Here is a 23,647-nt window from a genome sequence, read left to right on the forward strand (position 1 = left end):
AAGAATAGCCGTAAGGGACCACATTTAGCAAGTGGTCACATGATGGCTCCGGCAGAAAATCTTGCATAAAGTACACAAGTAGCCATTTTTCCAATCGCTTCTTTATGAGAAACCAATTGTCCCGACGGATATATTATCGAATATAAATGTGAAAAACACCTTGAGGATTGATTCTAAACAATGTTTGCCATGTTTCTGTCGATATTATGGAGCTAATTTGGAAAAAAGTTTGGCGTTGTAGTGACTGCATTTTCCGGTCGATTTCTCAGCCAAACCTGAAGAACAAACGGAGCTATTTTCCCTACAAAAATAATATTGGGAGTCTCCTGAGTGAAAACATCCGAAGTTCTTCAAAGGTAAATGATTTAATTTGATTGCTTTTCTTATTTTCGTGAAAATGTTGCCTGATGCCAGAAGAGCCATAGCATTATGCCATGATAAACTTACACAAATGTCTAGCGCATTTCGCTACACTCGCATTAACATCTGCTAACCATGTGTATGTGACAAATAAAATTTGATTTGATTTGGCTGTAAAGCATATTTTAAAAATCTGAGATGACCATGTGATTAACAAAAGGCTAAGCTGTGTCTCAATATATTTCATTTGTGATTTTCATGAATAGGAACATTTTCTAGGAAGATTTATGTCCGCTGGGTTATGCTAATTAGTTTGAGGCTATGATTACGCTCCCGCTTGCGGGATGGGTAGTAAAGTCTTACTCACACTGTCTACAAAGAACTTGAACACAGTCGTCCGGATCGGCTAGTGCGCGCTTGCATGGATCAGTGTTACTAGACTCGATGCGAGCCAACCAGAAGAGCTAAATTCCGTCTATGCTCGCATCGAGTCTAGTTGTCATTGGACAGCTCGCGGCTGGGTTTCCCTTTGTAATCCATGATAGTTTGCAAGCCCTGAAGTCGGAGATTTCCGAGTTCCCAGGTATTTTGAACGCGGCATTAGGGGATCTGTTCTCCACCACCCACAACCTTCCTGGGTACATTTCTACATTTTGTCATTAAAAAGATGAAAATAACAATTTATGAGATCAGATATGGTACACTGCCGGCCCAGACGGCATCCCTAGCCGCGTCCTCAGAGCATTCGCAGAGCAACTGGCTGGTGTGTTAACGGACGTGTTCCAACAATCCTTATCCCAGTTTGCTGTTCCCAAATTCTTCAAGAGGGCCACCATTGTTCCTGTTCCCAAGAAAGCTAAGGTAACTGAGCTACAGTGCCTTGCGAAAGTATTCGGCCCCCTTGAACTTTGCGACCTTTTGCCACATTTCAGGCTTCAAACATAAAGATATAAAACTGGATTTTTTTGTGAAGAATCAACAACAAGTGGGACACAATCATGAAGTGGAACGACATTTATTGGATATTTCAAACTTTTTTAACAAATCAAAAACTGAAAAATTGGGCGTGCAATATTATTCAGCCCCTTTACTTTCAGTGCAGCAAACTCTCTCCAGAAGTTCAGTGAGGATCTCTGAATGATCCAATGTTGACTAATGATGATAAATACAATCCACCTGTGTGTAATCAAGTCTCCGTATAAATGCACCTGCACTGTGATAGTCTCAAAGGTCCGTTAAAAGCGCAGAGAGCATCATGAAGAACAAGGAACACACCAGGCAGGTCCGAGATACTGTTGTGAAGAAGCTTAAAGCCGGATTTGGATACAAAAAGATTTCCCAAGCTTTAAACATCCCAAGGAGCACTGTGCAAGCGATAATATTGAAATGGAAGGAGTATCAGACCACTGCTAATCTACCAAGACCTGGCCGTCCCTCTAAACTTTCAGCTCATACAAGGAGAAGACTGATCAGAGATGCAGCCAAGAGGCCCATGATCACTCTGGATGAACTACAGAGATCTACAGCTGAGGTGGGAGACTCTGTCCATAGGACAACAATCAGTCGTATATTGCACAAATCTGGCCTTTATGGAAGAGTGGCAAGAAGAAAGCCATTACTTAAAGATATCCATAAAAAGTGTTGTTTAAAGTTTGCCACAAGCCACCTGGGAGACACACCAAACATGTGGAAGAAGGTGCTCTGGTCAGATGAAACCAAAATTGAACTTTTTGGCAACAATGCAAGACGTTATGTTTGGCGTAAAAGCAACACAGCTCATCACCCTGAACACACCATCCCCACTGTCAAACATGGTGGTGGCAGCATCATGGTTTGGGCCTGCTTTTCTTCAGCAGGGACAGGGAAGATGGTTAAAATTGATGGGAAGATGGATGGAGCCAAATAAAGGACCATTCTGGAAGAAAACCTGATGGAGTCTGCAAAAGACCTGAGACTGGGACGGAGATTTGTCTTCCAACAAGACAATGATCCAAAACATGAAGCAAAATCTACAATGGAATGGTTCAAAAATAAACATATCCAGGTGTTAGAATGGCCAAGTCAAAGTCCAGACCTGAATCCAATCGAGAATCTGTGGAAATAACTGAAAACTGCTGTTCACAAATGCTCTCCATCCAACCTCACTGAGCTCGAGCTGTTTTGCAAGGAGGAATGGGAAAAAATTTCAGTCTCTCGATGTGCAAAACTGATAGAGACATACCCCAAGCGACTTACAGCTGTAATCGCAGCAAAAGTTGGCGCTACAAAGTATTAATTTAAGGGGGCTGAATAATTTTGCACGCCCAATTTTTCAGTTTTTGATTTGTTAAAAAAGTTTGAAATATCCAATAAATGTCGTTCCACTTCATGATTGTGTCCCACTTGTTGTTGATTCTTCACAAAAAAATACAGTTTTATATCTTTATGTTTGAAGCCTGAAATGTGGCAAAAGGTCGCAAAGTTCAAGGGGGCCGAATACTTTCGCAAGGCACTGTAAACGACTACCGCCCTGTAGCACTCACTTCCGTCATCATGAAGTGCTTTGAGAGACTAGTCAAGGATCATATCACCTCCACCCTACCTGACACCCTAGACCCACTCCAATTTGCTTACCGTCCCAATAGGTCCACAGACAATAGCCACCACACTGCCCTAACCCATCTGGACAAGAGGAATACCTATGTAAGAATGCTGTTCATCGACTACAGCTCAGCATTTAACACCATAGTACCCTCCAAACTCGTCATTAAGCTCGAGACGCTGGGTCTCGACCCCGCCCTGTGCAACTGGGTCCTGGACTTCCTGTCGGGCCGCCCCAGGTGGTGAGGGTAGGAAACAACATCTCCACCCGATGATCCTCAACACTGGGGACCTACAAGGGTGCATTCTCAGCCCTCTCCTGTACTCCCTGTTCACCCATGACTGCGTGGCCATGCACGCCTCCAACTCAATCATCAAGTTTGTAGACAACACTAGTGGTAGGCTTGATTACCAACAACGACGAGACAGCCTACAGGGAGGAGGTGAGGGCCCTCTGAGTGTGGTGTCAGGAACATAACCTCACACTCAACGTCAACAAAACAAAGGAGATAATAATTGTAATTGTTTACCAAGATGACAATGAATGTTCCCGAATGGCCTAGTTACAGTTTTGATTTAAATGGGCTTGAAAATCTATGGCAAGACTTGAAAATGGCTCTCCAGCAATGGTCAACAATTGTTAAAAGAATAATGTGCAAATATTGTACAATGCAGGTGTACAAAGCTCTTGGCAGTTTACCCAGAAATGCTCACAGCTGTAATCCCTGCCAAAGGTGTTTCTAACTTGTAATGAGTCAGGGGTGTAAATACGTATGTCAACTTGATAGTTCTGTACATTCAATACATTTGCAAACATTTCTAAAAACATATTTTCACTTTGTCTTCATGGTGTATTGTGTGTAGTTTAGTGAGATTATTTTTAAATGAATTTTGAATTCAGGCTGTAATTCAACACAATGTGGAATAAGGGCTTGGAATCCTATCTGAAGGCACTGTACATTCAACTGTGTTTGGTATTATAGCACTGCAATCACTGAGCTGTTTGAATATACAGATTATTGCTGCAAGAACTGATTCATATAAGCATAATGACACAACGATACAGTATGGGAGAGAAAAGTGGATTGATTCTTTGTTCAAAATCTCAGCATTCTTTTATCGTAGAAAAGTGCATGCAACCTATTTCAATGAATCTGTTAAACATTAAACAAACAAAGATGTACACGATTTATAATTGAATACTTTTTAAAATAACAATTGTTTAAAGGAAAATAAATGAACATATAAAAATTAAGTACAACTCTTGAACATTATTTCTAATTGTGGTGAATGATCCCAAATAAACTACAATAAATCTGAATAAATAGAGAGGAAATGGAAAGAAGGGGATGGAGGAAGAAAGAGAGAGGGAGAAAGGTGTTGAAAGAGAGGTGTAGAGAGAGAGCTGTAGAGAGAGAGGTGTAGAAAGAGAGATGAAAGAGAGAGGGAGAAAGGTGTAGAAAGAGAGGTGTAGAGAGAGAGGTGTAGAAAGAGAGATGAAAGAGAGAGGGAGAAAGGTGTTGAAAGAAAGGTGTAGAGAGAGAGGTGTAGAAAGAGAGATGAAAGAGAGAGGGAGAAAGGTGTAGAAAGAGAGGTGTAGAGAGAGAGGTGTAGAAAGAGAGATGAAAGAGAGAGGGAGAAAGGTGTTGAAAGAGAGGTGTAGAGAGAGAGGTGTAGAAAGAGAGATGAAAGAGAGAGGGAGAAAGGTATAGAAAGAGAGGTGTAGAGAGAGAGGTGTAGAAAGAGAGATGAAAGAGAGAGGGAGAAAGGTATAGAAAGAGAGGTGTAGAGAGAGAGGTGTAGAAAGAGAGATGAAAGAGAGAGCGAGAAAGGTATAGAAAGAGAGGTGTAGAGAGAGAGGTGTAGAAAGAGAGATGAAAGAGAGAGGGAGAAAGGTGTAGAAAGAGAGGTGTAGAGAGAGAGGTGTAGAAAGAGAGATGAAAGAGAGAGGGAGAAAGGTGTTGAAAGAGAGGTGTAGAGAGAGAGGTGTAGAAAGAGAGATGAAAGAGAGAGGGAGAAAGGTGTTGAAAGAGAGGTGTAGAGAGAGAGGTGTAGAAAGAGAGATGAAAGAGAGAGGGAGAAAGGTGTTGAAAGAGAGGTGTAGAGAGAGAGCTGTAGAGAGAGGGGTGTAGAAAGAGAGATGAAAGAGAGAGGGAGAAAGGTGTAGAAAGAGAGGTGTAGAGAGAGAGGTGTAGAGAGAGAGGTGTAGAAAGAGAGATGAAAGAGAGAGGGAGAAAGGTGTTGAAAGAGAGGTGTAGAGAGAGAGCTGTAGAGAGAGAGGTGTAGAAAGAGAGATGAAAGAGAGAGGGAGAAAGGTGTAGAGAGAGAGGTGTAGAAAGAGAGATGAAAGAGAGAGGGAGAAAGGTGTAGAGAGAGAGCTGTAGAGAGAGAGGTGTAGAAAGAGAGATGAAAGAGAGAGGGAGAAAGGTGTTGAAAGAGAGGTGTAGAGAGAGAGGTGTAGAAAGAGAGATGAAAGAGAGAGGGAGAAAGGTGTTGAAAGAGAAGTGTAGAGAGAGAGGTGTAGAAAGAGAGATGAAAGAGAGAGGGAGAAAGGTGTAGAAAGAGAGGTGTAGAGAGAGAGGTGTAGAAAGAGAGATGAAAGAGAGAGGGAGAAAGGTGTTGAAAGAGAGGTGTAGAGAGAGAGGTGTAGAAAGAGAGATGAAAGAGAGAGGGAGAAAGGTGTAGAAAGAGAGGTGTAGAGAGAGAGGTGTAGAAAGAGAGATGAAAGAGAGAGGGAGAAAGGTGTTGAAAGAGAGGTGTAGAGAGAGAGGTGTAGAAAGAGAGATGAAAGAGAGAGGGAGAAAGGTGTAGAAAGAGAGGTGTAGAAAGAGAGGTGTAGAAAGAGAGATGAAAGAGAGAGGGAGAAAGGTATAGAAAGAGAGGTGTAGAGAGAGAGGTGTAGAAAGAGAGATGAAAGAGAGAGCGAGAAAGGTATAGAAAGAGAGGTGTAGAGAGAGAGGTGTAGAAAGAGAGATGAAAGAGAGAGGGAGAAAGGTGTAGAAAGAGAGGTGTAGAGAGAGAGGTGTAGAAAGAGAGATGAAAGAGAGAGGGAGAAAGGTGTAGAAAGAGAGGTGTAGAAAGAGAGGTGTAGAAAGAGAGATGAAAGAGAGAGGGAGAAAGGTGTAGAAAGAGAGGTGTAGAGAGAGAGGTGTAGAAAGAGAGATGAAAGAGAGAGGGAGAAAGGTGTAGAAAGAGACGTGTAGAGAGAGAGGTGTAGAAAGAGAGATGAAAGAGAGAGGGAGAAAGGTGTAGAAAGAGAGGTGTAGAAAGAGAGGTGTAGAAAGAGAGATGAAAGAGAGAGGGAGAAAGGTGTAGAAAGAGAGGTGTAGAGAGAGAGGTGTAGAAAGAGAGATGAAAGAGAGAGGGAGAAATGTGTAGAAAGAGAGGTGTAGAAAGAGAGGTGTAGAAAGAGAGATGAAAGAGAGAGGGAGAAAGGTGTAGAAAGAGAGGTGTAGAGAGAGAGGTGTAGAGAGAGAGGTGTAGAAAGAGAGATGAAAGAGAGAGGGAGAAAGGTGTAGAAAGAGAGGTGTAGAGAGAGAGGTGTAGAAAGAGAGATGAAAGAGAGAGGGAGAAAGGTGTAGTAAGAGAGGTGTAGAGAGAGAGGTGTAGAAAGAGAGATGAAAGAGAGAGGGAGAAAGGTGTTGAAAGAGAGGTGTAGAGAGAGAGGTGTAGAAAGAGAGATGAAAGAGAGGGAGAAAGGTGTTGAAAGAGAGGTGTAGAGAGAGAGGTGTAGAAAGATAGATGAAAGAGAGAGGGAGAAAGGTGTTGAAAGAGAGGTGTAGAGAGAGAGCTGTAGAGAGAGAGGTGTAGAAAGAGAGATGAAAGAGAGAGGGAGAAAGGTGTAGAAAGAGAGGTGTAGAGAGAGAGGTGTAGAAAGAGAGATGAAAGAGAGAGGGAGAAAGGTGTAGAGAGAGAGCTGTAGAGAGAGAGGTGTAGAAAGAGAGATGAAAGAGAGAGGGAGAAAGGTGTTGAAAGAGAGGTGTAGAGAGAGAGGTGTAGAAAGAGAGATGAAAGAGAGAGGGAGAAAGGTGTTGAAAGAGAGGTGTAGAGAGAGAGGTGTAGAAAGAGAGATGAAAGAGAGCGGGAGAAAGGTGTAGAAAGAGAGGTGTAGAGAGAGAGGTGTAGAAAGAGAGATGAAAGAGAGAGGGAGAAAGGTGTTGAAAGAGAGGTGTAGAGAGAGAGGTGTAGAAAGAGAGATGAAAGAGAGAGGGAGAAAGGTGTAGAAAGAGAGGTGTAGAGAGAGAGGTGTAGAAAGAGAGATGAAAGAGAGAGGGAGAAAGGTGTTGAAAGAGAGGTGTAGAGAGAGAGGTGTAGAAAGAGAGATGAAAGAGAGAGGGAGAAAGGTATAGAAAGAGAGGTGTAGAGAGAGAGGTGTAGAAAGAGAGATGAAAGAGAGAGGGAGAAAGGTATAGAAAGAGAGGTGTAGAGAGAGAGGTGTAGAAAGAGAGATGAAAGAGAGAGCGAGAAAGGTATAGAAAGAGAGGTGTAGAGAGAGAGGTGTAGAAAGAGAGATGAAAGAGAGAGGGAGAAAGGTGTAGAAAGAGAGGTGTAGAGAGAGAGGTGTAGAAAGAGAGATGAAAGAGAGAGGGAGAAAGGTGTAGAAAGAGAGGTGTAGAAAGAGAGGTGTAGAAAGAGAGATGAAAGAGAGAGGGAGAAAGGTGTAGAAAGAGAGGTGTAGAGAGAGAGGTGTAGAAAGAGAGATGAAAGAGAGAAGGAGAGAGGTGTAGAAAGAGAGGTGTAGAGAGAGAGGTGTAGAAAGAGAGATGAAAGAGAGAGGGAGAAAGGTGTAGAAAGAGAGGTGTAGAAAGAGAGATGAAAGAGAGAGGGAGAAAGGTATAGAAAGAGAGGTGTAGAGAGAGAGGTGTAGAAAGAGAGATGAAAGAGAGAGGGAGAAAGGTGTTGAAAGAGAGGTGTAGAGAGAGAGGTGTAGAAAGAGAGATGAAAGAGAGAGGGAGAAAGGTGTAGAAAGAGAGGTGTAGAGAGAGAGGTGTAGAGAGAGAGGTGTAGAAAGAGAGAGGGAGAAAGGTATAGAAAGAGAGGTGTAGAGAGAGAGATGAAAGAGAGAGGGAGAAAGGTGTAGAAAGAGAGATGAAAGAGAGAGGGAGAAAGGTATAGAAAGAGAGGTGTAGAGAGAGAGATGAAAGAGAGAGGGAGAAAGGTGTAGAAAGAGAGATGAAAGAGAGAGGGAGAAAGGTGTAGAAAGAGAGATGAAAGAGAGAGGGAGAGAAAGGTATAGAAAGAGAGGTGTAGAGAGAGAGATGAAAGAGAGAGGGAGAAAGGTGTAGAAAGAGAGATGAAAGAGAGAGGGAGAAAGGTGTAGAAAGAGAGATGAAAGAGAGAGGGAGAAAGGTATAGAAAGAGAGGTGTAGAGAGAGAGATGAAAGAGAGAGGGAGAAAGGTGTAGAAAGAGAGATGAAAGAGAGAGGGAGAAAGGTGTAGAAAGAGAGGTGTAGAGAGAAAGGTATAGAAAGAGAGGTGTAGAGAGAGAGGTGTAGAGAGAGGTGTAGAAAGAGAGATGAAAGAGAGAGGGAGAAAGGTGTAGAAAGAGAGGTGTAGAAAGAGAGGTGTAGAGAGAGAGGTGTAGAAAGAGAGATGAAAGAGAGAGGGAGAAAGGTGTTGAAAGAGAGGTGTAGAGAGAGAGGTGTAGAGAGAGAGGTGTAGAAAGAGAGAGGGAGAAAGGTGTTGAAAGAGAGGTGTAGAGAGAGAGGTGTAGAGAGAGAGGTGTAGAGAGAGAGGGAGAAAGGTGTTGAAAGAGAGGTGTAGAGAGAGAGGTGTAGAGAGAGAGGTGTAGAAAGAGAGAGGGAGAAAGGTGTTGAAAGAGAGGTGTAGAGAGAGAGGTATAGAGAGAGAGGTGTAGAGAGAGAGGTGTAGAAAGAGAGAGGGAGAAAGGTATAGAAAGAGAGGTGTAGAGAGAGAGATGAAAGAGAGAGGGAGAAAGGTGTAGAAAGAGAGATGAAAGAGAGAGGGAGAAAGGTATAGAAAGAGAGGTGTAGAGAGAGAGATGAAAGAGAGAGGGAGAAAGGTGTAGAAAGAGAGATGAAAGAGAGAGGGAGAAAGGTGTAGAAAGAGAGATGAAAGAGAGAGGGAGAGAAAGGTATAGAAAGAGAGGTGTAGAGAGAGAGATGAAAGAGAGAGGGAGAAAGGTGTAGAAAGAGAGATGAAAGAGAGAGGGAGAAAGGTGTAGAAAGAGAGATGAAAGAGAGAGGGAGAAAGGTATAGAAAGAGAGGTGTAGAGAGAGAGATGAAAGAGAGAGGGAGAAAGGTGTAGAAAGAGAGATGAAAGAGAGAGGGAGAAAGGTGTAGAAAGAGAGGTGTAGAGAGAAAGGTATAGAAAGAGAGGTGTAGAGAGAGAGGTGTAGAGAGAGAGGTGTAGAAAGAGAGATGAAAGAGAGAGGGAGAAAGGTGTAGAAAGAGAGGTGTAGAAAGAGAGGTGTAGAGAGAGAGGTGTAGAAAGAGAGATGAAAGAGAGAGGGAGAAAGGTGTTGAAAGAGAGGTGTAGAGAGAGAGGTGTAGAGAGAAAGGTGTAGAAAGAGAGAGGGAGAAAGGTGTTGAAAGAGAGGTGTAGAGAGAGAGGTGTAGAGAGAGAGGTGTAGAGAGAGAGAGGGAGAAAGGTGTTGAAAGAGAGGTGTAGAGAGAGAGGTGTAGAGAGAGAGGTGTAGAAAGAGAGAGGGAGAAAGGTGTTGAAAGAGAGGTGTAGAGAGAGAGGTATAGAGAGAGAGGTGTAGAGAGAGAGGTGTAGAAAGAGAGAGGGAGAAAGGTATAGAAAGAGAGGTGTAGAGAGAGAGATGAAAGAGAGAGGGAGAAAGGTGTAGAAAGAGAGATGAAAGAGAGGGAGAAAGGTATAGAAAGAGAGGTGTAGAGAGAGAGATGAAAGAGAGAGGGAGAAAGGTGTAGAAAGAGAGATGAAAGAGAGAGGGAGAAAGGTGTAGAAAGAGAGATGAAAGAGAGAGGGAGAGAAAGGTATAGAAAGAGAGGTGTAGAGAGAGAGATGAAAGAGAGAGGGAGAAAGGTGTAGAAAGAGAGATGAAAGAGAGAGGGAGAAAGGTGTAGAAAGAGAGATGAAAGAGAGAGGGAGAAAGGTATAGAAAGAGAGGTGTAGAGAGAGAGATGAAAGAGAGAGGGAGAAAGGTGTAGAAAGAAAGATGAAAGAGAGAGGGAGAAAGGTATAGAAAGAGAGGTGTAGAGAGAGAGATGAAAGAGAGAGGGAGAAAGGTGTAGAAAGAGAGATGAAAGAGAGAGGGAGAAAGGTGTTGAAAGAGCAGGTTGAGAGAAAATAAGTTCTGTCACTTAATCTCTGTGACCACACTCTTTATTTCATAAAAGCATTGAATATAATGAATATTTTATTGGGTCTCCGTACCGCATTGAAATCATCCCTGAGCTTCACTCTTATCATGTCTGCTTTCTGACAACGTTTTAGGACCATCAGCTCCACAAAGACCTCTGCTTCCACCTGGAGGAACAACGGAGTGATTACAACTGTCACAGGAATGACAAAAAAAAACAAGGAAGAATACTGTATGTTTTCTGGTCTGTTTGTTTGTTTGTATGTTAACAGCATTTAACCAAGAGCTGAAGACATTTCAACTTTATCAAATATTTTCATGTATAATAAATATTTTCAATAGTGTTTAACTGAAATAGTAAGTGAAAGTAGTCTGAAACTGAAAGTAAATTCGACAACTATTTTATGTAGCTTCACACGAGACTGTTAGGTTAATATTTGTATTATATAAGTCAGGTGTCAGATCTTTTGGCGTCACTTCTTATTTATCCAAAAGAAACGTGAAGATAATACGGCCGATGTTCAACGTCTTGCTAATAAATGGCAGGTAAAAATATAGAATACCAAACTAGGCCCAGTATGGCGAGGGGCGCACAAAGAAGTCTACGAAACGTGTTCTCTTTTACACAGCGATCGAGTGTATTCAGTGTATTTCTTCCACACTTTGAAAGGAGGTCATGTCATTGATTGCGCTATAAGCAGAATTGAGTTCCGTTACATTTGTTCGGTGTATACCCATACTTGCTTTTAATTAGTAGGCATTTTAGGATGGGCGAAAATAGGGACTTTTATATTATGTGAAATTTGGAAAATAATGTACAATTTCAAAAAGTGAGTACTTTAAATGCCAGGATATTAAACTAATTTCTGCCGTGGTAGATTTCGACCAAGAGAATCTTCTTTACACACTCAGGTATTTACTTACTGCATTCATTTTTACTAAACAGTACGTTCAATATAGTATGTAGATTTCAGACATGGCCTATGACTTCCGGTAGCAGCTGCTCCCAGTCGACCCATACAAAACGGATGCGTAAAAACGGTAAAAATGCAGACAATTTTGGGGTTGAAGGTGGGACCATGGAGATAGATAGATGACTCAACTTTGTATCTATGCCATTTAACATCTGAAATCATGGGCAGCGCCATGAGTGTATCTCCATTTATAGTAGTACATTTTCTTCTTCAGCCAGTGAAGTTGGAAATCCCACCCAGTTGACTACATTAATACGATGAAAACCCTCAATGGCGCTGCTCATTTATAATATAGTTCTTTGGCCACTAGAGGCCTCTATTATTCTCTATGGTTGGGGCAGGTTGGAACATTTGGGCTAGTAAGGTACAACTTTGACGTCAATTATACATAAACTGTATCCCATCTAGCCATGACCAGGTTCGGGCGGATAGGTGTCCAGCCTAGGCCTGGGTCATTTCTACAACGCAGTGCGTTTTCTGTCTCCAGGAAATATCACTTTTTATTTAGTTTCAAATGTGGATTCCAAAATTCTTTAAATATAAGGTCCTTAAAAACTAAAATATTCATCCTGAAAGGATGTATTTTGAACACTATTCTTCAGTGGATGAAAGTGTTTTTGCCATGTCCCTGGGTGTTATTTGTTTGAATGTAAATGACGAGACAGAGGCATTGATGCGAGTAACCAGTCTTGTTCAGGACATCACAACACATCCGGGTATCTCAAGCACCCCGGTAAAACACAAGAGTTGCAGTAATGAACATTTACCAACAGATGGCATCACTGTGCCATTTTACACCCATAACATTATTCATCAACTTCCGCAAGAAACATAAGCAATACATTATTGTATCTTTCTTCATTATTTTATAGTTCCTAGTTAAATTCTCTCATCAATAATGTTTTTTAAATTATTTGTATTATTGCATTATTATTATTGTGTTTAAGATGTTCTGTGTGTCCCTGGTATCACTTTCCACCCTGTTAGTGTGTTGTAAATCTCCATTTAAGAAAACAACCATTTCCTAAAGTGACACCACATTCAGGAAGTGTCATAATTTCTTTGGTGGGAAAACAATGGTTTTAAGCTACAGAAATATAAACACTCAGTTTTATCTATTTTTCATGTTTCATGATGTTAGTCTGTACACTATGTCCCACTGTACGTCCCACTCATATCTGTATGTCCCACTGTACGTCCCACTCATATCTGTATGTCCCACTCATATCTGTATGTCCCACTGTATGTCCCACTCATATCTGTATGTCCCACTGTATGTCCCACTCATATCTGTATATCCCACTGTACGTCCCACTCATATCTGTATGTCCCACTCATATCTGTATGCCCCACTGTATGTCCCACTCATATCTGTATGTCCCACTGTATGTCCCACTCATATCTGTATGTCCCACTCATATCTGTATGTCCCACTGTATGTCCCACTCATATCTGTATGTCCCACTCACATCTGTATGTACCACTTATATCTGTATGTACCACTCATATCTCTATGTCCCACTGTATGTCCCACTCATATCTCTATGTCCCACTGTATGTCCCACTCATATCTGTATGTCCCACTGTATGTCCCACTCATATCTGTATGTCCCACTGTATGTACCACTCATATCTGTATGTCCCACTCATATCTGTATGTCCCACTGTATGTACCACTCATATCTGTATGTCCCACTGTATGTCCCACTCATATCTGTATGTCCCACTGTATGTCCCACTCATATCTGTATGTCCCACTCATATCTGTATGTCCCACTCATATCTGTATGTCCCACTGTATGTCCCACTCATATATGTATGTCCCACTCATATCTGTATGTCCCACTGTATGTACCACTCATATCTGTATGTCCCACTCATATCTGTATGTCCCACTGTATGTACCACTCATATCTGTATGTCCCACTGTATGTACCACTCATATCTGTATGTCCCACTGTATGTCCCACTCATATCTGTATGTCCCACTGTATGTCCCACTCATATCTGTATGTCCCACTCATATCTGTATGTCCCACTCATATCTGTATGTCCCACTCATATCTGTATGTCCCACTGTATGTCCCACTCATATCTGTATGTCCCACTCATATCTGTATGTCCCACTGTATGTCCCACTCATATCTGTATGTCCCACTCATACATGTCTACCCTGTTAGGTTAAATAGAGAAAAATCACAACATTTCTAAATGTTAAAAAATGTTTGATAGAGAAGTTCAAATCCTGTTCAAGTGTCCACCATTGTACTAGCTCAAACTAGCTCAGTCATACATGTCCTTTTTCTGATAGAATACTACAACATTTCCTAAAAGATGACGACATGAAAAATACAACGAAATAACCTAATTACATAACGACTATAATTGATTTATATAATCTTTGGCTACCATTACAAGATAGCCTAGGTTACCATTACAAGACAGGTAGCTACTGTTTTATCTTGTTTCATTACTCAGGGTTGTACAGTACAGTTCTGAGGTGCTGAAAAGTGAGGTCAGGTACCGTATCAACAGAACTATTGTTGCAATGTGTGACCACACCGTCAGTGTTTTATCCGAACATGATATTGGTTTTAGAATGCTATGAAACGTGCAGTTGTGCTTGTTTCCTGGCACACTGCACGTCTCCTTCACAGTGGCAAATCATTCATGAGAACTTCAGTGCCCGTATAAGTGGGAATGCTGTGAAATAATATACAGGTATCTGACCAAATAAAGTATCTTAACAAGGAGCCACCATGAGCCAGAACAACAGCTTCAATACACCTTGCCATACATTCTACAAGTGTCTGGAACTCTATTGGAGGGATGCAACACTTTTCTTCCAAGAGAAATTCCATCATTTGGTGTTTTGTTGATTGTGGTGTAAAACGCTGCCTCAGGCTCGGCTCCAGAGTCTCCTATAAGTGTTTCATTGGTTTGAGATCTGGAGACAGACACACCCTTTAAAGCCCTTACGCTCCTTTTGAGAGCCCTCTTTCAGAGTCACTGAGATCTCTTCTAGCCCTGTTAGCCAAAATAATGGGCAACTGGAAGTAGTTATACATGACCCAATGCATGATGGGATGTTTTAATGGCTTAATTAACTCAGGAACCACACCTGTGTGTATATACTTTGTATCCCTCATTTACTCCAGTGTTTCCATTGTTTTGTAGGTTACCAGTAGGTCAGAAGCAGTTGATGTATCTTGACTTTAAAATATCTGTTGTACATTTAGCAAAATAACTATTTCTATGTTGTTATAGAAATGACTCATTCGTATTTTGTTCCCACACTTTAAGAGTTGTTACGGCGACCAGCACACAATGCAGTCCTCAGATGATGGTAGGTATGGAAACACAGAATAAACTGACCCAAACTATATTATTTAATTTAAACCTACATTTAAGAGGATACATTTACTAAGATATAAATTGTTGTCCCTTAACTGCTGGGATGAATAATACACATTTGTTTATATAATTTTCAATAAAGTCTGGTTTCACTCTCTCTCATTATTCCTCCACCAGTGCTGCCCCCTCCTGGTGACTTCCAGGTCCTGTTGCTGACATTAGATTCTGTGTCTCTGAGCTGGAGTTCTCCTCAGGGGCTGACAGGACCACAGACATTCAGAGTGACCTGGGGGTGTGACGGTGAAACAAGCTCAACAAGAGTGGAAGGGGGGCATCATCTTGAAATAAGCAGTCTCAAACCTTGTGAAAAGTACCAGTTCAACATGGCTACAGAGGGAGAAGATGGAAGACAAAGCAGATGGGTGTCAGCATCCCTATCTACAGGTACAGTAGGCCTCAGCATCCCTATCTACAGGTACAGTAGGTCTCAGCATCCCTATCCACAGGTACAGTAGGTCTCAGCATCCCTATCCACAGGTACAGTAGGTCTCAGCATCCCTATCCACAGGTACAGTAGGTCTCAGCATCCCTATCCACAGGTACAGTAGGTCTCAGCATCCCTATCCACAGGTACAGTAGGTCTCAGCATCCCTATCCACAGGTACAGTAGGTCTCAGCATCCCTATTCACAGGTACAGTAGGTCTCAGCATCCCTATCCACAGGTACAGTAGGTCTCAGCATCCCTATCCACAGGTACAGTAGGTCTCAGCATCTCTATCCAAAGGTACAGTAGGTCTCAGCATCCCTATCCACAGGTACAGTAGGTCTCAGCATCCCTATCCGCAGGTACAGTAGATCTCAGCATCCCTATCCACAGGTACAGTAGGTCTCAGCATCCCTATCCACAGGTACAGTAGGCTAACTTGTGTTTTTATCCAGACTACATCAGTCATTCATTACTAGAGACATATTTGGACTCTCTGTCAAAAACAGCACATCCTCTATTCTAAACTAATCTTGGTTTTTGTTCCAGTGGTCACACCCAGAGATTTAAAGGTAGACCATTTGGAAGAGACCTCCTTCACTCTCCACTGGTCCAAGGCTGAAGGGATGGAGAAAGTCCCACAGCGCTTCTTCATATCCAACTGCATCCCAGGAACAGACCCCCTCACAGCCGTTACTGACGACTGCCACAAAACCTTCTCAAACCTGCAGCCTGGCACCGAGTACACTGTTAGTGTTGCAACTGTGCTGAGCAATGGGGAACAGAGTGAACCTGTCTCTACAACAATCTGCACTAGTAAGAGATCCTCCCCCAATTACAGCTCATCATCTCTTTACCAGTAACTGGAGAGATTTTGTTACTTTACAAATAACATTTTTGTTTTGTTGTTAGTGATCTGTTTTTTTTTTGTGTGTGTGTTTTTTTCTCCCATATTTTTCCCCCAGCACCTGTGTAATGATCATGCTGTTTAATGCCATGCCTGTCAGGTGGAGGGATTATCTTGGCAAAGGAGAAACACTCACTGACAGGGATGTAAACAAATTTGAGAGAAATTAGCTTTTTGTGCAAATGGAACATTTCTAGGATATTTTATTCCAACGAATGAAACATGGGACCAACCCTTTACATGTTGCTTTTATATTTTTGTTCAGTAGTGTAAAGGCAAGATTAAATTGAGAATAGTCTGATGGGTGAAAATATGATCACTTGATGAGAGAACAGTGTGTGCAGTCTGAAGCTTTTTTTGCTTGCACTCGGTCCCTATAGTCCTATAATGCAGCCCATATATGTTTTGATTTCTAAGACATTCTGAAGGTTTCCATAATTCAAAACTAAGGTTGCCAAATAACTTTAAATCTAGCATATAGGACCTGTTTCAAATTATCACTTTTACGCTCAACATAGACACTTGGTATGCGCACCAGCTCTGGATTGGGAAAAATATCCTCTCTATTTTATTCAGCTAAATTCCATTATATTCTTCTTACTATAAATGTATATAATATAAAATAATCGCACAGGACTTAAGCATATATTGTCTGCTAAATGAACAAGCCTACAGTCTATGGCATGGCACATAGCCAGATAACATACAGTAGAACTCTTCATATATTGTCTGCTAAATGAGCAAGCCTACAGTCTATGGCATGGCACATAGCCAGATAATATACAGTAGAACTCTTCATATATTGTCTGCTAAATGAGTAAGCCTACAGTCTATGGCATGGCACATAGCCAGATAATATACAGTAGAACTCTTCATATATTGTCTGCTAAATGAGTAAGCCTACAGTCTATGGCATGGCACATAGCCAGATAATATACAGTAGAACTCTTCATATATTGTCTGCTAAATGAGTAAGCCTACAGTCTATGGCATGGCACATAGCCAGATAACATACAGTAGAACTCTTCATATATTGTCTGCTAAATGAGTAAGCCTACAGTCTATGGCATGGCACATTGCCAGATAACATACAGTAGAACTCTTCATATATTGTCTGCTAAATGAGCAAGCCTACAGTCTATGGCATGGCACATAGCCAGATAATATACAGTAGGTCAAATCTTCTGTTCTTCTGAAATACATTGTCTTCATATCATAATGTTTCTTTAGTCCTGCCTAACATAAATCATTGATTATTGTGATGGTGTATATTCAATTGACTTTAAACAAATATATAGATATTGCAAAGCTATGCATCATATCCCAGGCGTTTATTTGCATAAATCCCTGGACACAACAGGCAAATATCAGAGCCAGGCTTCTATTTGAGCCAGGCATCTATTTCCTTTATGTACACACCTTTTGCTCATTTGCATAGTTAATTGTTTAATTCCAGGATTCACTTCCAGCATTGTAATACATGTATTCATTTCCTATACTAAATGAGTTATCATTTACCCGTCACATTTATTTGGTCTTAGTATTCCTCTATTTCGATTCTAAAAAAATACTTATTTTGACAGAATAATCTTGACAGAATAATTGTCTTTGACTGCATTTTCAGCAGTTCTTACTTGCACCACTAGATGGCGATCAGCCGATTTCTTGTAGTCTGTACTCCCGAAGCTGTTCACTTTTTGTGCTTGCCAGTTAGCAGTTGTCAGCTGTTAGCAGCCAATGGCTAGCAGTTTCTTTCTGGCTATAAACATGGATGATTGCCATAATGATTGCATGACAATAACCAGCTGACAAAATGTCGTGACCTCCACATCCCTAGCGAGAACATCTTAAAATACTACAGCAATCTTAGTGAAACACCTAGCAGCCTAATCAAGAGATGTTGTACTGCTGGGGAGGCTGAAAGAGGCCTAGTTCAGACATTATCTGAGAGGAAGGTATGTATGTCTTCATCAAAAGCTTGAGGACTTTTTTTTTAATACAAGTTTTACATTTTTCTGATTATACAATTTTTGAGAAATGTTAAGTGGGACATCTATTAAACATTGAATTACATTTGAGTGTACAACACATTTTGCCCCCAGAACAGCCTCAATCTGTTGGATCATAGACTCCTCAAGGTGTCGAAAGCGTTCCACAGGGATGCTGGCCCATGTTGACTCCAATGTTTCCTACAGTTGTGTCAAGTTGGCTGGATATTCTTTGGGTGGTGGAACATTCTTGATACACACTTGAAACTGTGGAGTGTGAAAAACCCAGCAGCGTTGCAGTTCTTGACCCAAACTTATGCTCCTGGCACCTACCATACCCTGTTTAAAGGCACTTAAATATTTCTGTCTTGCTCATTCAAGACAGAAAGTATATTTAACGAGTGACATCAAAAAGGATCATAGCTTTCATCTGGATTCACCTGGTCTGTCTATGTCATGGAAAGAGCAGGTATCCTTAATGTTTTGTACACTCAGTGTATATCTGGAGTTAAACTGTAACCCTGACAATAATGTCTTTATTTTCCCTTAGTACTTCCTGCTCCAGACCAGCTGACTGTTGACTCAGTGGACACCACATCAGCTGCTGTTAGCTGGAGCCAGCCACCAGGATTGGACCAAACCCAACATCATTACCAGATCTCCTACCGCTGTCCAGGGATAAAACCACACATCACTACCACATCTTCACACAGCATCACTCTCTCTGACCTGAAACCTGCTACTGAGTACTCGGTCACTGTCTGCACTGTGCTGGAAAATGGAAAGCAAAGTCAACTGGTGTTAACGACCCTCACAACAGGTAACTACCCTACTTAAGTATTAGGTCTGGTTATCAAAATGACTATATGTGAATTCCCCAGATCTCAAAATGCAGTTTGGTAGTGAAATCAATAAAAGTTGTGCATCCTATTTCCATTGGTCCTCCTTGATATGTTTCTACAACTTGATTGTAGTGCACCTGTGGTAAATTCAATTGATTGGACATGATTTGGAAAGGCACACACCTGTCTATATAAGGTCCCACAGGTGACAGTGCATGTCAGAGCAAAGCCACCAAGCCATTTGGTGGACGGAAGGTCCCCAAGAACACAGTGGCTTCCATCATTCTTAAATGGAAGAAGTTTGTTACCACCAAAACTCTTCCTAGAGCTGGCCAAAACTGAGCAATCAGGGGAGAAGGGCCTTAGTCAGGTAAGTGACCGAGAAACCGATGGTCACTCTGACAGAGCTCCAGAGTTCCTCTGTGGAATGGAAGAACCTTCCAGAAGGACAACCAGCCCTGCATCACTCCACCAATCAGGCCTTTATGTTAGATTGTCCAGACGGAAACTGTTACTCAGTAAAAGGCTAATGAAAGCCCATTTGGAGTTTGCCAAGAGCCACCTAAAGGACTCTCAGACCATGAGAAACAAGATTATCTGGTCTGATGAAACCAAGATTGAACTCTTTGGCCTGAATGTGAATCGTCACGTATGTAGGAAACCTGGCACCATCCCTACGGTGAAGCATGTTGGTGGCAGCATCATGCTGTGGGGATATTTTTCAGCGGCAGGGACTGGGAGACTAGTCATGATCGAGGAAGAGATTAACGGAGCAAAGTACAGAAAGATCCTTGATGAAAACCTGCCCCAGAGCGCTCAGGACCTCAGACTGGGTGGAAGGTTCACCTTCCAACAGGACAATGACCCTAAGCACACAGACAAGACAATTCAGGATTGGCTTCGGGACAAGACTGTGAATGTCCTTGAGTGGCCCAGCCAGGGCCCGAACTTGAACCCGATCAAACATCTCTGGAAAGACCTGACAATATCTGTGCTTTGACGCCCCCATCCAACCTGACAGAGCTTGAGAAGATCGAAAAAGAATGGGATTAACTTCCCAAATACAGGTATGCCAAGCTTGTAGCGTCATACCCAAGAAGACTCACGGATGTAATCGCTTCCAAAGCTGCTTCAACAAAGTAATGAGTAAAGGGTCTGAGTATTAATGTAAATGTGATGTTTCAGTTGTTTTTTAAATCAAATTTGCAATATAAAAAAAATACAAATGTTTTGTCACTATGGAGTATTGACAAGGGGGGGAAAATTATTTAAAACATTTTAGAAAAAGGCTGTAACGTCACAGAGTGTGGAAAAGTTAAGGGGTCTTAATACTTTGCGAAAGCACTAATATCAGAGTTCACGCTTTCACACTTTCGAATAGCCCCCACGATATGCAACTTTTCAGGGAAGTTAGGGACCAATATACAAAGGCAGCTAGGAAAGAAAAGGCTAGCTTTTTCAAACAGAAATTTGCATCTTGTAGCACAAACTCCAAAAAGTTCTGGGACAGTGTAAAGTCCATGGAGAATAAGAGCACCTCCTCCCAGCTGCCCACTGCTCTGAGGCTAGGAAACATTGTCACCACCGATATATCTGAGATGATTGAGAATTTCAATAAGCATTTTTCTACAGCTGGCCATGCTTTCCACCTGGCTACCCCTACCACGGTCAACAACTCCGCACCCCCCATAGCACTTGCCCAAGCCTCCCCAGCTTCTCCTTCACCTAAATCCAGATAGCTGATGTTCTGTAAGAGCTGCAATATCTGGACCCCTACAAATCAGCTGGGCTAGACAATCTGGACCCTCTCTTTCTAAAATTATCCACCGCAATTGTTGCAACCCCTTTTACTAGCCTGTTCAACTCTCTTTCATATCGTCTGATATCCCCAAAGATTGGAAAGTTGCCGCGACCATCCCCCTCTTCAAAAGGAGAGACACCCTAGACCCAAACTGTTACAGACCTATATCTATCCTACCCTGCCTCTCTAATGTCTTCGAAAGCCAAGTTAACAAAGCATTTCGGATCCCACCGTACCTTCTCTGCGATTACATTTTGGTTTCCGAGCTGGTCATGGGTGCACCTCAGCCACGCTCAAGGTCCTAAACGACATCATAACCGCCATCGATAAAAGACAATACTGTGCTACCGTATTCATCGACCTGGCCAAGGCTTTCGACTGTCAATCACCGCATTCTTATCGGCAGACTCAATAGCCTTGGCTTCTCAAATGACTGTCTCGCCTGGTTCACCAACTACTTCTCAGATAGAGTTCAGTGTGTCAAATGAGAAGGCCTGTTGTCTGGACGTCTGGCAGTCTCTATTCAATTCTCGGGCCGACTATTTTCTCTGTATACATCAATGATGTCGCTCTTGCTGCTGGTGATTCTCTGATCCACCTCTACGCAGACAACACCATTCTGTATACTTCTGGCCCTTCTTTGGACACTGTGTTAACTAACCTCCAGATGAGCTTCAGTGCCATACAACACTCTTTCCGTGGCCTCCAACTGCTCTTAAATGCAAGTAAAACTAAATGCATGCTCTTCAACCGATCGCTGCCCGCACCTGCCGCCCGTCTAGCATCACCTGTCTGGACGGTTCTGACTTAGAATACGTGGATAACTACAAATACCTAAGTGTCTGGTTAGACTGTAAACTCTCCTTCCAGACGCATATTAAGCATCTTCAATCCAAAATTAAATCTAGAATCGGCCTCCTATTTCGCAAACAAAGCATCCTTCACTCATGCTGCCAAACATACCCTCGTAAAACTGACTATCCTACCGATCCTTGACTTCGCAATGTCATTTACCAAATAGCCTCCAACACTCTACTCAGCAATTGGATGCAGTCTATCACAGTGCCATCCGTTTTATCACCAAAGCCCCATATAGATGACCTGGAGCCAGTGGGTTTCGCGACGAATATGAGGCGAGGGCCAGCCAATAAGAGCATACAGGTCGCAGTGGTGGGTAGTATAAGTATTTTCTAGGTAAAGCCCTGCCTTATCTCAGCTCACTGGTCACCATAGCAGCACCCACCCGTAGTACGTGTTCCAGCAGGTATATTTCACTGGTCACCCCCAAAGCCAATTCCTCCTTTGGCCACCTTTCCTTCCAGTTCTCTGCTGCCAATGACTGGAACGAACTGCAAAAGTCACTGAAGCTGGAGACTCATATCTCCCTCTCTAACTTTAAGCACCAGCTGTCAGAGCAGCTTACATATCATTGCACCTGTACATAGCCCATCTGTAAATAGCCCACCCAACTACCTCATCCCCATATTGTATTTTTTCCTCCTATGCACCCCAGTATCTCTACTTGCACATCCATCTTTTGCACATCTATCACTCCAGTGTTTAATTGCTAAATTGTAATTATTTTGCCACTATGGCCTATTTATTGCCTTACCTCCCTAATCTTACCTCATTTGCACACACTGTATATACATTTGTCTATTGTGTAATTGACTGTATGTTTGTTTATTCCATGTGTAACGCTGTGCTGTGGTTTGTGTCGCACTGCTTTGCTTTATCTTGGCCAGGTCGCAGTTGTAAATGAGAACTTGTTCTCAACTGGCCTAGCTGGATAAATAAAGGTTAAATAAATAAAAAATATACTGGGCCTTGCGAAAGTATTCGGCCCCCTTGAACTTTGCGACCTTTTGCCACATTTCAGGCTTCAAACATAAAGATATAAAACTGTATTTTTTTGTGAAGAATCAACAACAAGTGGGACACAATCATGAAGTGGAACAACATTTATTGGATATTTCAAACTTTTTTTAACAAATCAAAAACTGAAAAATTGGGCGTGCAAAATTATTCAGCCCCCTTAAGTTAATACTTTGTAGCGCCAACTTTTGCTGCGATTACAGCTGTAAGTCGCTTGGGGTATGTCTCTATCAGTTTTGCACATCGAGAGACTGACATTTTTACCCATTCCTCCTTGCAAAACAGCTCGAGCTCAGTGAGGTTGGATGGAGAGCATTTGTGAACAGCAGTTTTCAGTTCTTTCCACAGATTCTCGATTGGATTCAGGTCTGGACTTTGACTTGGCCATTCTAGCACCTGGATATGTTTATTTTTGAACCATTCCATTGTAGATTTTGCTTTATGTTTTGGATCATTGTCTTGTTGGAAGACAAATCTCCGTCCCAGTCTCAGGTCTTTTGCAGACTCCATCAGGTTTTCTTCCAGAATGGTCCTGTATTTGGCTCCATCCATCTTCCCATCAATTTTAACCATCTTCCCTGTCCCTGCTGAAGAAAAGCAGGCCCAAACCATGATGCTGCCACCACCATGTTTGACAGTGGGGATGGTGTGTTCAGCTGTGTTGCTTTTACGCCAAACATAACGTTTTGCATTGTTGCCAAAAAGTTCAATTTTGGTTTCATCTGACCAGAGCACCTTCTTCCACATGTTTGGTGTGTCTCCCATGTGGCTTGTGGCAAACTTTAAACAACACTTTTTATGGATATCTTTAAGAAATGGCTTTCTTCTTGCCACTCTTCCATAAAGGCCAGATTTGTGCAATATACGACTGATTGTTGTCCTATGGACAGAGTCTCCCACCTCAGCTGTAGATCTCTGCAGTTCATCCAGAGTGATCATGGGCCTCTTGGCTGCATCTCTAATCAGTCTTCTCCTTGTATGAGCTGAAAGTTTAGAGGGACGGCCAGGTCTTGGTAGATTTGCAGTGGTCTGATACTCCTTCCATTTCAATATTATCGCTTGCTCAGTGCTCCTTGGGATGTTTAAAGCTTGGGAAATCTTTTGTATCCAAATCCGGCTTTAAACTTCTTCACAACAGTATCTCGGACCTGCCTGGTGTGTTCCTTGTTCTTCATGATGCTCTCTGCTCTTTTAA

General features: G+C 42.1%; 1 protein-coding gene across 12 annotated transcripts in view; it reads left to right on the forward strand.

Moving 5' to 3' along the window:
* LOC110534594 (fibronectin) overlaps nucleotides 1-23,647 on the forward strand; it is a 272,449-nt gene that overhangs the window by 33,662 nt on the left and 215,140 nt on the right. For 11 of the 12 annotated variants that reach the window (XM_036934025.1, XM_036934023.1, XM_036934032.1 and 8 more), the window contains one exon: nucleotides 18,485-18,754. In XM_036934025.1, the coding sequence (XP_036789920.1) occupies nucleotides 18,485-18,754 (270 nt within the window). Of the gene's footprint in view, nucleotides 1-14,484; nucleotides 14,547-14,731; nucleotides 14,999-15,588; nucleotides 15,856-18,484; nucleotides 18,755-23,647 lie in introns of those variants that run through there. The other variant, XM_036934035.1, reaches the window with a different exon arrangement.

Source organism: Oncorhynchus mykiss, chromosome 10 (assembly GCF_013265735.2).
Source record: "Oncorhynchus mykiss isolate Arlee chromosome 10, USDA_OmykA_1.1, whole genome shotgun sequence".
Lineage (NCBI taxonomy): Eukaryota > Metazoa > Chordata > Actinopteri > Salmoniformes > Salmonidae > Oncorhynchus > Oncorhynchus mykiss.